This window comes from Lissotriton vulgaris, chromosome 7, assembly GCF_964263255.1.
Source record: "Lissotriton vulgaris chromosome 7, aLisVul1.2, whole genome shotgun sequence".
NCBI classification, from domain to species: domain Eukaryota; kingdom Metazoa; phylum Chordata; class Amphibia; order Caudata; family Salamandridae; genus Lissotriton; species Lissotriton vulgaris.
In genome coordinates this window covers 313,600,312-313,616,756 of record NC_141695.1, presented here as the reverse complement: position 1 = coordinate 313,616,756, position 16,445 = coordinate 313,600,312, and the positions used below count along the sequence as shown (strand labels likewise).

General features: G+C 45.6%; 1 protein-coding gene across 2 annotated transcripts in view; it reads left to right on the top strand.

Moving 5' to 3' along the window:
- Window positions 1-2,498, top strand: part of IRF3 (interferon regulatory factor 3) — a 238,924-nt gene extending 236,426 nt beyond the window's left edge. For both annotated transcript variants that reach the window (XM_086930131.1, XM_086930132.1), the window contains 2 exons: window positions 1,510-1,634; window positions 1,980-2,498. In XM_086930131.1, coding sequence (XP_086786257.1) covers window positions 1,510-1,634; window positions 1,980-2,150 — 296 coding nt within the window. In that variant the 3' untranslated portion in view covers window positions 2,151-2,498. The remainder of the gene's footprint in view (window positions 1-1,509; window positions 1,635-1,979) is intronic.
- The last annotated feature ends 13,947 nt before the right edge of the window (window positions 2,499-16,445 follow it).

The following is a 16,445-nucleotide window of genomic DNA, read 5'->3' as shown; positions in this document are numbered from 1 at the left end:
CAGACAACCTCAAGTGGTCTATTTCTAACAAGATGCCTCCCTCCGGCTTCCTATGAGGCAAAAGAAAGTGATACCAATCACAACACAGAGAAGTCCCCCTGGATCGGTTTGTATGTATGATTTAAGTGATTGTGATCGAGCAAAATTTGCTTGTTCAGGACAAAATTACATGAGGATTTTGGGGAATCTAGGGGCATATTATCAAGCTCCACCGATAATTATTGCTGAGCGCGTTTAGCGCGCTTTTAATTATCTCCGGCTATCGCTGGAATATATCGCCAAGCTAGCGCTATATTAGCAACGCTTAGCACTATGGGGATAACTATTTCAGTGATAGCGGGGTTTTCCATGGAATATCACTGCTTTTCCAGCGATGTTCCTTGGAAAACTGCGATAAGCTTGATGATAGACCCGGTGGCCTTAGCCCCACATTACACCTCCCATGTTAGGTATGTCTTAGTCAGGAATTTAACAGACGTTAAATTCCTGAGTTAAGGCAGAGTTAGCGCGATTTAAAATATTGCTACACCTCATTGGTAATATCGCAAAGCTGCCTTCGTGATATTTTCCCATGTTGATTTCACAGCCATGCCTACTTCGCATCTCATTATCGAGGCGAGGCATGTGAAAAACAGGAGCTAAGTCAAGGAATCACGCGCTACCGTGTCCTTTGAAATAATGAGATAAAATTATTGCCGCTTTTCGCCCAAAAACGGACGCTAAAGCGGCAGCAATTTTATCGCACCCCCTTGATAATATGCCCCAGGAGACCTGATCTGGTCCTGAGTAAAACCACATGACCATAAATTGGCGAAAAAGGTGGCTGAAACATGTAGACCGAAACAAAAGCTTAAGTAATAAAACCTTGAAGGCATCACTTTTAATTTATAATCCTGCCACATGGAGCCATACTAAATTACAAACCTAGGGTACAGTTTAGACAGTTTTATTTTCTCAAGGTCTCTCCTGATATACTTAGTGCTTCCTCGAGGGTCGAGGTTGTAAGCACACACGGATACATTTTATATCTTGGGAACTCTATAATGAAGCATGCCACTCGGCCGATCAGTGAGTGTGTTCATTTATATAAAATGAAATAAATATTTCCCCTTTAGGTAGATTTAGGGAATCTTTAGTGTGAGCCACTAGTAGGTTGACTCTCTCTTTGATTAGGATGATGTTATTGGGAAACTGAATCAACCCATGTGAAGAAACTGCTTCTCTACTACCTCCTTTCATTTATCTTTTTTACAGAGAGACAGACACATTTCAACATCCCTTATAAGACTGTGTTGTTTCTCATGCCATTAAAAGGGTGTATTCAAACCCGAATAGCAATCGCAGTGGCTGGATGCCTTGGAGCAGGATAAGCTGTGCTGTTCTGGAAACAAAAACCTAACATAATATATGGAAAGCTATGTCCCTATTGGTATATAGAACACAGGCAGACTTCGGTTTTGTGTTAATGTATGAGATTCAACCAGCTGAATGATATCTCTGTTTCCTCAGAGCTCATTGAATTCATGGATCGCAGGCGACCTCACTCCCCTCTCTACTCCATTTGGTTGTGTCTTGGCGAGCATTGGCCCGATCACAGTCAGAGGCCCTGGAATAAAAAGTTCATCATGGTGCAGGTACTTGGTGCCCAGATCATCTTCTCTTTTCACCCTCTGCCATTTTTTAAATTGGGAGACACTTTGGACTGTGCCTCCAAACACATCCACAGATGTATGTTGGCAGGGGTCATGCAGAAGATTCACACTGACACATCTCTATGCACAAGTCTATCCAGCAGCATGCACAACTAACCCTACCCATTCATTCATAGAACGCAGATACACACACTTTGTGGACCTCTAACAGAAATGGGGGAACATCTTATCCTCCATGAGAGGTTTGCACAAATCACCTCTGGCTGCCTGTTTGTTGTGCTTTCTTCGCATTGTCTGACTTGTCCCCCTTGTCTCTCCATTCTACAGGTCACCCCAGTGGTGTTCAAGATGCTACATGAAATGAGTTATTCCACTGGGGCTTCCTCCCTTCAAGGCTCGGATGTGAACCTGCAGATCTCAGATTCCCTCTCCAGCAATAACCTCCTGAGCTTTCTGCATGAGTGGGAAGAAAAGATGGAATTCGAGGCCTGCACTTAATCCACCAAAGATCCCTGCTCACACGTCTGAATACTGGATATTTGTTCAGCTATGTTGATCTATTTTAGACGTGTCTCATATAAAAACATAGCTTTGCATTCATCATTACATCAGGCCGAAACAAAAGAAGAGTCCATCACAAGACCGCATTTTTCCCGAAGTAACAATCCTTTTTAAAATGAGGGGGTGGAGATATGGCTTTCGAAACCCCAAGATCCTAACTAATTCACCACAATTGCTTCACAAGTGGCATAACATCAGCAGCACAAGAGCCCCACTCAAGGAGGATTGCCTGTATATGCCATACACATCTCTGCTATAATATTAAATCAGGATATAGCACATTGCTGACTCTTTTTAGGCTGAATTGATTCCCTGGCCACCAAAGAAAGTTGAGTATTGTGGACTTAGGGGCAGGTGAACAAGCCCCTAACGCCACCACAACGTCACTTTTTCCCGACGTTGTGGTGGCGATAAAGGCTTAGCCTTTTTTACAAGGCAGTGTTAAGCCACTTAACATAGCTTAACACTGCCTTGTAGATAAGGCCCCCTTTCATGCTATGCTTAGCATGAAAGGGGTGGGCTGTGGGTGTTGCGGTGGGCTTTCCACTGCAACACCCGTTGATTTTGACACTGCCCCCTATGTACAAAAGCAGCGTAAATAGAAGGCCGCACCAAATTTAAGACCAGGGGAAACCTGGGGGCATATTACCAAGCAATAGCAATAATTATCTCTACTGCTTGGTTAGAGACAAAAATTTACCGCTAAGCTGCGGCGATTTTTATCGCAAATAAACCTTGGTATTACCAAGGTTTATCGCAAATGCGATAAAAATCGTCCGCAATTCCTGAATATCGCTGAAAAGTCAGCGATATTCATGCATTACCGAGCTAATGCTCTTAGCCATGTTATCCACCTCCGATTGGATAACATGGCTAAGAACTGCTTAGGGCAGGTGTTAGCTTTTGGAGATATTCGCGCTTAGCGCGAATATCTCCAAAAGTTGGTAAAAGAAGATAGCGATGTTAGCGACTGTTTCCAGTCGCTAACATCTTGGCACGTCCACTTTGCATGTCATTAGTGATAAATTTCTCTGACATGCAAATTGGGGCCCAAGATGGTCGCTATCTCCTACTAGCTGTCGCTAACTGGTGTTAGCGACAGCTAGGTAATAGGGAGATAATTTTATCTCAGCTTTCTTGGCTTTTAAAGCCAAAAAAGCAGAGATAAACCCCCTTGATAATATGCCCCAACGTCTTAACTTGGCAAAATGAGGAGAAATGCATATTTTCTCTTTGTTTTTGCTTTTTTTTCCATGTGTGCTGCCTTGTGCAGCGCACATGGAAAAAGCAAACTGCCATGGATTGTTTATGTACAGGGACGTCCCCCTTCCTGTACATAAACAATCTGTAAATAAAATGCCATTTTGTGACTTTCATGTGTGCTGCATGAAAAAGTGAGAAAATGGCATTTTAGGATTGTTTATGTGCCTGAAGGGACACCTTCCTACACATAAACAAGCATCCCCTGCACGCAGACACACCTACACTATGGTGCAAAGGTGCCTGCGTTGGCGCTATACTACTAAGTGTAGCGCCATTGCAGGGGGAAACGCAAGGCTGCACCATATCCTTGTAAATATGGCACAGCCTTGCGTTTCTGAAGTGGCTGAGTGCGGCGTTAAGCCATGACGGCTAACGTCTCACTCCGCCACTTCCTCGTGCATATGCCCCATAGTGTCTACATAATTATGGGTCCAAACTGTAGTCCCAAACAACTTAAGGGCAGACTTATTAACATTTTGCATCATTGTTGTGCCACTTTTTTGGCTCAGCCATGTCGCAAAATGCAAGTCTAGATTTACAAAGCTGTGCAAGGGCTGATTTGTGTCTCCATGCCCAAACTTTACACTGCATTAGGTAGGTGTTCCATAGGTAGAGCATGGGAATGCCCATACAGTCAATCATATATTTTTACATAAATCCAGATTTATTAAAGGCAGGGCTTAGACTCCTCTAGATTTCCCAAATCTACCCATGGTCCTGAACTTGCCTAAACGTGGGCAATAGGAACTAGACCCCATAGCGAAACCTGCAGCTACTCACTGGAATGAGATTTTAAACCAATCCTGCTGGTAACCAGAGGGAACCTAACTTTTCCTAACATTTATTTCACTACTGCCTAGTGGAAACCAGAGACCTCAGTCGAACCTGCTGCCATCCTGTAGAATCTATATACCTCAACTAAACCTTATGGAATCCAACGTGACCTTTGCTCCTAGAACAATATTTGGGCTATTTGGAGGCAATCTCACCTTCACACAATATGAACATTTGACATACCTGGGACTCCATTAGGTTTGTAGTGCATGCTGTGCATCATGTAAGCTACAGTCACCTTCTGCGGCGGCCAGAGTGAGATACCAGTTTAACTACGGTCACAAGCTGCCCTTAATGCTCTTGGAAAATAAAAGATCTACAGGATACCACTATTGACTTGAGGACAGTTTAAGAAAGTGTATTTTAATCAAATTCGTCTATTTCTATTTTATATGTTTATGCTATGCCAGTGAAAATAAATATGGTCCAATTAAATATTTTATATTTTTTTGAAACCAGTGTTTGAATTATAAACATACATTATCCCGCATTTATTCCACATTATTTCCAGAGAACAGCCTAACTTCTTTGAAAAATCTCTACACACAACCTTTCAGATTCCATGTTATAGGTGCTTTATTGACAAGAAACTAGGTTCACACTTGCAACCGTTTTCATTAAAATCTAACTGCATGTTTTTATTTCCTTGTGCTGTGGTTCTGGTTCAAAATGTCTGTTTAGAAATTGAACACATGAAATACGGAGATTATATAAAGCATAAAAGCAGATCCAGCAGTGTATCATACTGTTTATTGAAAGTTTTGTTGCTTGGGAGGGACCGCATGACCGCCTAATACACCCCCTTTTTTTCAGTCAAGGACCCTCCCTACCCACAACAATGATAGTAAGCAGCATCTGTATATATATTTTACACTGCATCCACTCAGGACTGGTCAACTACACGGCCTCTGTTACATTAAGAAGTTACAGATTGGTAAGGAAACCCAGGAAACAGGCAGGTACAAGTGTTTTATTGAGGCGTAAGTTGCATATACCCCTCCAGGCATCAAGTTCAAGTTCAGAAATTTGTATAGCGCACTACTCACCCATAGGGTCTCAAGGTGCTTGTGAGAGGGGGTGAATTATTTATCGAATAGCCAGGTTTTAAGTTCCTTTCTGAAGGAAATGTGGTTCTGTGTGAGGCGGAGGTGAGTGGGGAGAGAGTTCCAGGTCTTGACCGCCAGGTAGGAGAAGGATCTTCCTCCCATGGTGGATCTGTGGATGCGCGGAACTGCGGCAAGCGCTTGGTTGGAGGATCGTAGTTGGCGGGTGGGTGTGTAGAAGGACAGTCGTGTGTTGAGGCATTCGGGTCCTAGTTTGTAGAGGGCCTTGTGGCCGTGGGTGAGGAGACGGAACGTTATTCTCTTGTTGACGGGAAGCCAGTGGAGTTCTTTCAGGTGGCCGGTAATGTGAGCTTGGCGAGGGATGTCCAATATTAGTCTGGCAGATGCGTTTTGGATGCGTTGGAGTTTTTTCTGTACTTTGGCTGTGGTTCCGGCGTAGAGGGTGTTACCATAGTCCAGACGGCTGGTGACCAGTGCGTGGGTGACTGTCTTTCTTGTTTCGGTGGGGATCCAACGGAAGATTTTTTTGAGCATACGGAGTATGTTGAAGCAAGAGGATGAGACGGCGTTAACTTGTCTGGTCATCGAGAGGGAGGAGTCTAGGATGAAGCCCAGGTTGCGTGCGTGGTCTGTAGGTGTGGGTGCTGTGCCCAGGGCCGATGGCCACCAAGAGTCGTCCCAGGCAGAGGGTGAGGATCCTAGGATGAGAACTTCCGTTTTGTCTGAGTTAAGTTTTAGGCGGCTGTTTTTCATCCATTCGGCTACTTCTTTCATGCCTTCATGAAGATTGGTTTTGGCGGTGTTAGGGTCTTTGGTGAGGAAAAGGATCAGCTGGGTGTCGTCAGCGTAGGAGATGATGTTGAGGTTGTGTTGTCGCGCGATGGATGCGAGGGGACTCATGTAAACGTTGAAGAGGGTGGGACTGAGTGATGATCCTTGTGGGACTCCGCAGATGACTTCGGTGGCCTCCGATTTGAATGGGGGGAGTCGGACTCTCTGGGTTCTCCCGGCGAGGAACGAGATGATCCAGTCCAAGGCTTTTCCTTGTATTCCGACGTTGCTGAGGCGTTGAATGAGGGTGCTACGACAGACTGTGTCGAAGGCGGCGGAGAGGTCGGGTAGGATGAGGGCAACTGTTTCTCCGTGGTCCAGAAGCGTTCGGATGTCATCTGTTGCTGCATTGAGGGCGGTTTCGGTGCTGTGTTTGGCTCTAAAGCCGACTGTGAGGGGTCGAGGGAGTTGTTTGATTCCAGGAAGGCAGCGAGCTGGCTATTAACGGCTTTCTCAATGACTTTGGCAGGGAATGGGAGGAGGGAAATGGGGCGGTAGTTCTTAAGTTCAGAGGGGTCAGCTGTGGGTTTCTTCAAGAGGGCACTGAGTTCGGCGTGTTTCCAGCTTTCTGGGAAGGTAGCGGAGTTGAAGGAGCAGTTGATAACATCACGGAGATGGGGTGCGATGATGGAGTCTGCTTTGTTGAAGATGTGGTGGAGACAGGGGTCAGTTGGCGAACCTGAATGGATGGAGTTCATTAGGCGGATGGTGTCTTCAGTGGTGATTGGGTTCCATGTGCTAAGGTTGTTAGAGGGCGGTTCGGGTTTGGGAGTGGTGGGCTGTCCTTTCGAAATGTTCATAAAGCTGTTATGTATGTCGGCGATTTTGTTGTAGAAGAAAGAGGATAAGGAGTCGCAGAGGTCTTGGGAGGGAGTGATGTCTTTCGTGCTGGCGGTGGGGTTGGTAAATTCTTTGACGATGTTGAATATTTCCTTGCTGTTGTGGGCGTTGTTGTCGAGTCGATCCTTGAATGCTGATTTCTTGGTGGATCGGATCAATTGGTGGTGTTTGCGGGTGGCTGCCTTGAAGGTGGTCAGGTTGTCAGTGGTTGGGTTTTTTCTCCATGTTTTTTCGAGAGTACGGCATAGTTTCTTGGAGTTCTTAAGGTCATCGTTGAACCAGGGGGCCTTGTTGCTACCTTGTTTGATTTGGTGGTTTTTTAGGGGGGCTAATTCGTCAGCGCTGTGAGTGATCCATTGTTTGAGTTTGGTGTTTGAGTTTGGTGGCAGCTTCGTTAGGGTCCGATGAGAGGGCTGGAGGGTTTTGGTTGAGCGATGTGAGGAGTTGGTCGGTGGTGATTTTGTTCCAGTTTCTTCGAGGAGCAGGTTGTGGGGGGTTCTGATTCTTGGTAGTTTTGTAGCTGAAGTGGACACAGCTGTGGTCCGTCCAATGGAGAGCTGTGGTATGATTAAAGGAGATGTGTTTGCTGGAGGTGAAGATAGGGTCGAGCGTGTGTCCGGCTGCATGGGTGGGGGTGTCAACAAGTTGTTTGAGTCCGAGATTGGCCAGGTTGTCCAGAAGGGTGGTGGTGTTACAGTCGTTTTTCTTTTCTAGGTGGAAGTTGAAGTCTCCCAGTAGAATGTAGTTCTCGGAGGGGAGAGCATGTGGGCTGATGAAGTCGGTGATGTCTTCGCTGAATTGTTTGCGGGTTCCTGGTGGTCTGTAGATAAGGGTGCCTCTAAGTGTGGTCCTGGGGTCGGTGTGGATCTGGAAGTGGAGGTGTTCGGCGGTTGCAAGGTTATCGTCGGAGCTGGTCGTGACTCTGATGGTGTTCTTATGGACGATAGCGATGCCTCCTCCAGGTTGGTTGGTGCGATCTTTTCGGATGATCTTGTAAGCGTCCGGGGTGGCTATAGCGATGTCTGGTGCTGATGATGCGTTCATTCAGGTGTGAGGAAGGCGATGTCTGGTGACGCTGTGTCGAGTAGGTCCCAGAGTTCTGTGGCATGTTTGTGGATCGAGCGGGTGTTTAGCAGGATGCATTTCAGGTGGTTCGAGTCGGAGCTGTGTTTGGAGGTCGTGGAGCCCCAGCTGTAAACTTTAAACTTCACCTGATAGGGATAGGACAGTCAAGCTAATGACATCACACATTCCATATCATTTACAACATTCCACACCAGTTAAATAAATATTATAATACTCCGTTTTAAAAGGAACAAGAGAAGTTAAACTACATGTATCTTGAGGTGTAATTGTGGTTTTAATATTATCATGTTATGCTGCTGTTCTTTCTCTTTGTTGAATATTGTCATGCTTTGCTGCTGTCCTTTCTCTTATCACGGAATGTGGAAAATGTACTTTTAAGGTTTTAACAAATCAAATAAAGTTTTGTTTGACTGACTGACACACCAGTCTAGAGCAGAAGACCGGATGCCCGTCACAAAGTACATCAGCACAACAAATTTGAGCAAAACACAAAACTCTCAATGGGCACTCTAAAAGAGCGCAACTTATTTAACCTTTACAGAACATAGAACACCACATGTAGAACCATGTAGCAGAAACTAGCTAAAAAGTAGACAGCAACATACACCTCCCATCTGCCGTACATGGGACACTAAACAAATAATTCCATCAATGATAGACTGCGTGGGCCTTGGTTCACGCCTGAGCTTAAGACCTTGAAACATACGTGTAAAGTGTGGGAGAGAGCTTGGCGTTCTGGGAGCTATGGTCCTATGAGTAAAGATGCCCTACGAGCCAAACAAAAACTTTATTACACGGCCATTTGATTGGCCAAAGGCCAGTATTATTTGGTTCGCATCCATCGGGCTAATAACAATTCAAAATAAATCTTTGCTATTGTACAGAATTTCCTGCCACCTAGTGCCCAGGTGACCGGGGCTCCAACGTCCGATACTTGGTGTAATATTCCGGAAAAATTCTTTAAGGATAAAATCACTAGTATCAAAGAGACGTTTTCAACTCCATCTAGGAAGCCTATAGGTGGGCTGCGGGCCGGGCCGAAGGCTGGCTCAGCCCCCATGTTTCCCACGTTTAGTGTGGTGGATATGCCCAGCTCCCTCAGGATTATGAAGGCACTTAAGTCGGGTTCATCCAATGACCCATGTGCTGCCAGGCTTCTGTCGGATGTGGCTGACACCATTAATGCAGAAGTGAACTTAAAGGTTAACCAATCGCTCCGAGAGGCGTATGTTCCAACGTTATGGAAGCAGGCGCTTATTCTGCCTCTCCTTAAAAAGCCGTCTCTCGATCCTTTGCTTCCTGAGAACTACCGCCCTATTTCGCTCTTACCTAGTTTGGCTAAGGTTTGCAAAAAAGTCATTACCCCCCAACTTACTAACTATGTTGAGACATCTGGCTTGCTCCATCCAGCAAAGTCTGGCTTCCATGCTTCTTATAGCATGGAGTCTGCTCTGCTTGAGGTGATAAAGGCCGGGAGTGTTTGGATGCCGGCGGGAGAGCCGCATTGGTTATGCTAGATCTCTCTGCGGCTTTCGATACTGTGACCCATTCTCTGCTCCTTGATCACCTGTCAGAGATGGGCATCTCCGGCTCAGTGGATTAAGTCCTTCTTGGAATGCCGGACACAGCGGGTCTGGCTTCCTTCCTGTGCCTCTGAGCAGGTAACCACCAGGGTGCCGCAGGGGTCATCACTGAGCCCCCTACTTTTTAACATCTAAGTGACTCCGCTTGTCTATCTTGCGGAGTCACTAGGGGCCAAAGTGATGGCGTATGCTGACGACACCCAGCTCATGTTCTCTTGGAGCAAGGAGGATGACTTGGTTGTGGCGGCCCAACATTGTTTGTCTTCGGTTTTCCAGTGGCTGGCCAATGCACAGCTGAAATGTAATGAAGGGAAATCGGAAGTGCTCCTCTATGGCTCGGTCACTTTGGATTTTAAAGACATGATTTGGCCTTCAGGCTTTCCCCGTGGCAGACAAAGGTGACGCAATAAATCTGGGCGTTTGGTTCGATGACAACCTGAATTTCTCTACACAAATAAAGAAGCTGGCGGGCACATGCTTGGCACCTTGAAAATCTTGAGGAAGTTTCTTCCCTTTTTGCCAGGCAGTGCCAGAGAAACTGTGGTCCGGGCTCTCATCTTGTCCCGTTTGGACTATGCACCAATGCCCTCTTGGTGGGCAGCCCGGGCTACCTTATTAAGAAATTGCAGGTTGTTCAAAACTCAGCGTCCAGACTGCTCTTTGGACTGACATCAAGGCACATTTGCGTTCCTTGAACTGGCTTCCAGTTGATTCGCGTTTAAAATTTAAGATGTTGACCATCGCTCATAGGGCCCACCATGGGCTTGGTCCCATTTATTTGCAGAGGAGGTTTGCTTTTTACACACCAGGAAAACAGCTGCGCCGTCCGCCCAGTGGCTGTTACAGACCCCCAGGTTCAACCGCCAAAGACTGGGTGGTATCTCGTTTGTGCGAAAAGCCAGTTTGGCTTGGAACACGTCGTCCTTGACTCTTCGGTGCATCCAGGACCCATTGCTCTTTAAGAAAAAACTGAAAACGTTGCTTTTCTAGTTGCTGTTTTGTGCTCATTTTGGTCATTTCCTTCAGTTACCGCTGGGACACTTTCGAGTAGCTGCACACGGTATAAATTAAATAACATAACATAACATTACAGCCAATGGAGTACGCACCCTCCACACAAACCACACGCAGGCATTCAACCCACTGGAGTACACAGCCTCCAAGGAAACAGCCTCCACTGTTCCCGCCTTATTTTTGACTCCAGAAACAATAAACATTCTACACACTGTCCCATATGCACCTTCAAACTAGCCCCCTCTCTCCCACCCCCTTCCCCTCCCACCCACAACCCATTCCTCCTCCCTGCACACATTACCTCTGCTCTCATAAACCCACGCTCCCTTCCTAAGCACAAATATGAAATCCTAGAGCTACTAACGAGCCATAATCTAGACCTCCTTTTCATTACTGAGACCTGGGGTGACCCTTCTTCAGTACCTGATTTCTGTGCTGCTTTGCCTGAGGGCTATTGTGTACTCAGACTGGACAGACCAATCAGAAAGGGAGGTGGCTAAGCCATTATCCATCGAGAACTCTATCCAACTGAAATAGAAACCTTAGACTCCCCAGTTTGTGAAGCGCTTACCTTCTCTATTTCCCTTTCCAAAAATCAATCGTTTAAAGGCACCCTTATTTACCGCCCGCCAGGCCCTCGAACGGACTTCCTTAAAGAGCTAGACAGTCTAATAGAGCCTATAGCAGGAGCCCCCGACTACACTATTCTAGGAGATTTCAATTTCCATCTAGAACCCCTTAATGATAAAGACACTTCTCCCCTCACAACTGACCTACAAGCAGCAGGACTCCTTCAGCTAGTGACTAAACCCACCCACCGGGCGGGACACTCCCTCGATGGTCTGTTCACCAACAACAGCAGTATCGCCCTCTCCTCAGTCATCCCCCTTGCATGGACAGACCATGCAGCAGTTCTCTTCACTATCCAAATCCGAAACTCCAACCTCCCGCACCCCACCAGAGCATAGAAGAACATAGACATCCACCTCTTCACAACTACCCTCTCCAACACTCAAGACATTCCCACTACTGACCCGGATCTAGCATCCAATAATTACTCACTGTGGTTACATAGAGCCTTCACCACCTTGGCACCGTCAGACCATCTTTACCTATCGGATCACCCCCTCTGCCCACTAGTTTTCAGAGGTGCTCCGACTCCAAAGGCAACACTGCAGAAATTTTGAAAGACACTGGCACAAAAACTACAGCACCCACGACAACATGAAATACAAGGACGCACTAGCCAAATATAAACAGCTCATCATTACAGAAAAGAGCAATTTCTATCTATCCCAGATAGAATTGGCTCAACACTCTTCCAAACATCTGTTTAAGGTAGTAAACAAACTATCTAATCCTCCCGTGTGTCCTAATGCAGACACCTCTCAAACCCTCTATAACTCCCTTTAACTTCTTCTCAGACAAGGTCACCTCCATCTACTCTACCTTCGCCTCTCAGGCCAACCCCGAACCCACTAATACACACCCTCCCATTAACACTTCCTCCCCTATGTTTTCTAATTTTAACCAATCCTCCCCACGAGCAGATTTCGGAACTAATCTCCTCCATAAGATCAGGATCCCCTCTCGACCCCTGCCCACCGTTCATCTTAAAACTCATCCCTCAATCCATAACCTCTTCTCTCACCAACATCTGTAACTCAATGTTTCGCACAGGCACCTATCCCGCAGTTTGGAAAAAGGCTATCATAAATCCTCTCCTTAAAAAACCTTCTCTCGGCCTCGGAAAACTACAGACCTATTGCCTGCCCTCCTTTTCCATCGAAATGTTTGAAAAAATAATGAATAGGCAATTATCTGAGTTTATCGATCACAACCACCTCCTGGATGACGCGCAATTTGAGTTCAGGAAGGCCACGGAACCGAAACGGCTCTCATCAAGGCAACAGACGAGATCAGGATGATCTTGGATCAAGGCGGTGCGGCAGTCCTCATATTATTGGACCTGTCCGCTGCCTTTGACACGGTCGATCACGCCACTCTCATCGACCGTGTCTCTTCCTTGGGCATCATCCACACTGCAAGGGCCCTTCTAGCCTCATTCTTCGCTGATCGTACTCAATCAGTAAAAATAGGCAACTTTTACTCCCCAGTGTTCTCTCTCCCATGTGGGGTGCCCCAAGGATCCTCGCTAAGTCCGACCTTATTTAACATCTATGTGTCGGACTTGGCCAGGATTATCTTTTTTATTTCAAAAGATTTTATTAAAGACTTGGCCAGGATTATCAAAACTCATGGAATGAGGCTAACTTCATATGCCGACGACACCCAACTGGTGTTAGCAGTTCACAATGATGGTGAAACAGTTGCGTCAAGATTTCAGCACGGAATGCTAGCCATCAGCTCCTGGATGATGAGCATTGCTTAAAACTAAACTCCAATCAATAAGACTGAGGTAATGACCTTCGGATCCCTCACCCCAGGCTGGTCCCCCACCAGGTGGCCTAACGAGCTAGGTCCCCCACCAGAACCCGTCACGAAAGTCAGAAACCTCGGGATCCTGTTTGATGATAAACTCTTGTTTATTCACCACGCCAATGCGGTCGTCTCCTCCTCCTTCTACACCCTAAAAAAAATAAAGAAACTACTGCCTTTCATCCCACCCTCCGCAGGCAAAACCCTGATGTCCACATTAATACTTTCAAAAATAGACTACTGCAACGCACTCCTGCTGAATGCTCAACAGAAATCCCTCAATAAGCTACAGTTGGTCCAAAACTCGACAGCCAGAATCTTAGCAGGGATCCCTAGGATCCAACCCATCTCACCCACCATCCGCCAACTTCAGTGGTTGCCCATCAGAAGCCGGACCAAATTCAAAGCATTATGTATTGCTTACAAGGCAATCAATAATACTGGACCACAGTTCCTAAAACAATCACTAATCCTATACACCCCCAACAGACCACTATGCTCCTCCACAGCATACCTACTTCCGGTCCCACGCACCAAGAAAGCCTCCTGGGGAGACCGACGTTTCCTAGTCGCCACGGCGCCATGGAGAAGTGTGGCTCACTGGTTAGAGGAGGCAGACCTGGAAGCAGAGGTCAGCCCGGAACCAGGGTTCAATTCCCGGCTCGGTGGGGTCTTGAGTCCTAAAATGTCCATGGACTCGACAATTCTCGGTCCGGTGCCTACTCGATTCACGGGTTGACACTCTGCGACTCTGGGCAATAGCTTGCTTAATCTCCACAGCGGCCCCTCGCGGCGGGATGCCTGGTTTTCACCTTGCGGATAACCTGCCGGGGTTATCTCACAGGGGAATACCAGGACGGGTTCCCTAAGCAAACGCTTAGAAACCGCTTGGTGATTTGCGCTATATAAATTCCTGTACATTTACATTTCACGGCAAGACTCTGGAACACCCTTCCTCTCTCCATTAAAACTAGTCCCACACTTATTATATTCAGGAAACAATTAAAGACCTGGCTCTTCAGCCAGTAGTCTCCACTCTCATCGATTATCCTCTGAATTACTCCTTAAGCGCCGAGACACCCCAGGGTATTTGCACGCTATATAAGTTGCCTAAACATAAACAAATGAGTTTTCAACTCAATATAGTACCCACTCCATGGAAACAGCACGCAGGCCTTCAACCCAATAGAATACACACCCTCCACACAGATAGTCAAAGGTCTACAACTCAATGGAGCACACCACCCAAACAGCACTTGGAGAGTCAACCCAATTTAGTGAAGCAAAGAGGACAGGGGTGTCGCGCTCAGAGGACAACACATCCTCCATGCTACCCATCACACATGAACTCAACCCAGTGCAGTACATACCCTCCATGCAAACAGCCTCCGTATATTCAACTCGGGAGCACATAGTCTCCCTGCAAGCAGCAGATGGGCCATTCATGCCAATGGAGCATGCTCCTATGACACAACAACATAGTCATCATCACACACCATTGCAGTAACACCAATTAAGTGATAACAGAAAAGGTAAGTCCGAATTAAGGTATATTGAAAATGTACTACAGGCTCTCCACCATTACCACTCTGCAGGCTCTCTCCATAGCACACATGTATTGAAGAGTCACCTAGTAAAACTGTATAAACAACCAGAAAATGTATCGCCTCACATTGGTGCATCAAACACAATCTCCCTGCATTAAAACACAGTACACAGCAATAATCCATTTGTAATAATGAAAGAGAGGACACAGCAGTAATCCATTTGTAATAGTACAAAGTACACACCAGTAATTTATTTGTAATAGTACAGACTAAACTGAAGTAATCCATTTGTAATAGTACAAGGAGAGGACACAGCAGTAATCCATTTGTAAAGTACAGGAAACTCAGCAGTAATTTATTTGTAATAGTATAAGGTAAACAGCACTAATCCATTTTGTGATAATACAAAGAGCGTACTCAGCAGTAATCCATTTGTAATAGTGCAAAGTCTGGACACAGCAGTAATTTATTTGTAATAGTACAGAGAGAGTACACAGCAGTAATCCATGTGTAATAGTAGAAAGAGAGTACACAGCAGGAATCTCTTTGTAATAGTACAAAATGATTACACAGCAGTAAACTATTTGTAATAGTACAGCGAGTACACAGCAGTAATTCATTTGGAACTACAGAGTACACAGCAGTAATCCATTTATAATAGTACAAAGAGAGTACCATGCAGTAATCTATTTATAATAGTACAGATAGAGTACACATCATTAATCCATTTGTAATAGTACAAAGAGAGTAACCAGCAGTAAACTATTTGCAATAGCACAGAGAGTACACAGCAGTCCACTATTTGTAATAGTACAGAGCACACAGCAGTAATCCATTTATTATAGTAAAAAGAGAGTACATAGCAGTAATCCATGTATTATAGTACAAAGAGAGTACATAGCAGTAATCCATGTATTATAGTACAAAGAGAGTACATAGCTGTAATCCATTTATTATAGTACAAAGAGAGTAGATTGCAGTCATCCATTTGCGATAGTACAGAGAGCATTCACAGCAACTTCCTTGCAATATCTGAGCATGTCAGTCAAGCATTGTACTTCAAACATAAATCTCTGCCAGTTAGACAGGTCTGTGACGCAATCAACTATACTAAGCTTTGCCTAGGTGTATTAAGAAAACACCATCAGCAAATTGCAAACCCAACTCAGCAAAACCAGTAAATGGCAGGGCTAGGCTAGAACTATTTGAAACATCCAGAAATAATATCACTGTGGAAAAACAAAGCTGTTTCACCACACCTATCGCATGAAAATAGAAATTAGCTTTTGAGATATGTAGCGGGTAGACAACATTAGAAACAACACATAATCCCATGGGAGCAAATGAAAAACGATCCTCGCAGAAAATGAAAACTGATGCTACCCAAACCCGCCTTTGTACCGTTGAACAAAACTGTTCTCTTCTTTTGATGGTGACACAGAGGGGCATATTACAAGGAGCCATCACCGAATTAACTGCACTTGCGCGCAGCCACAGTCCTGATAAATTTACCTCCGCATTCACAAGCTGGTGCTAACAGCCCACAGCACCAGTTTACCCGCGATAGCATCCGCAAAAAACATCGCCACAGAGGACCCCACAATTATCACTAATGAGATGCTGAGTAGGCGTTCCCATGTCAAAACCCGCAACACCACACCTCAACATTCACAACGACCAGCCAGATTGGCAATAAGAACACGAAAAAAAGGCGAAAAGATGCGTTAGAAG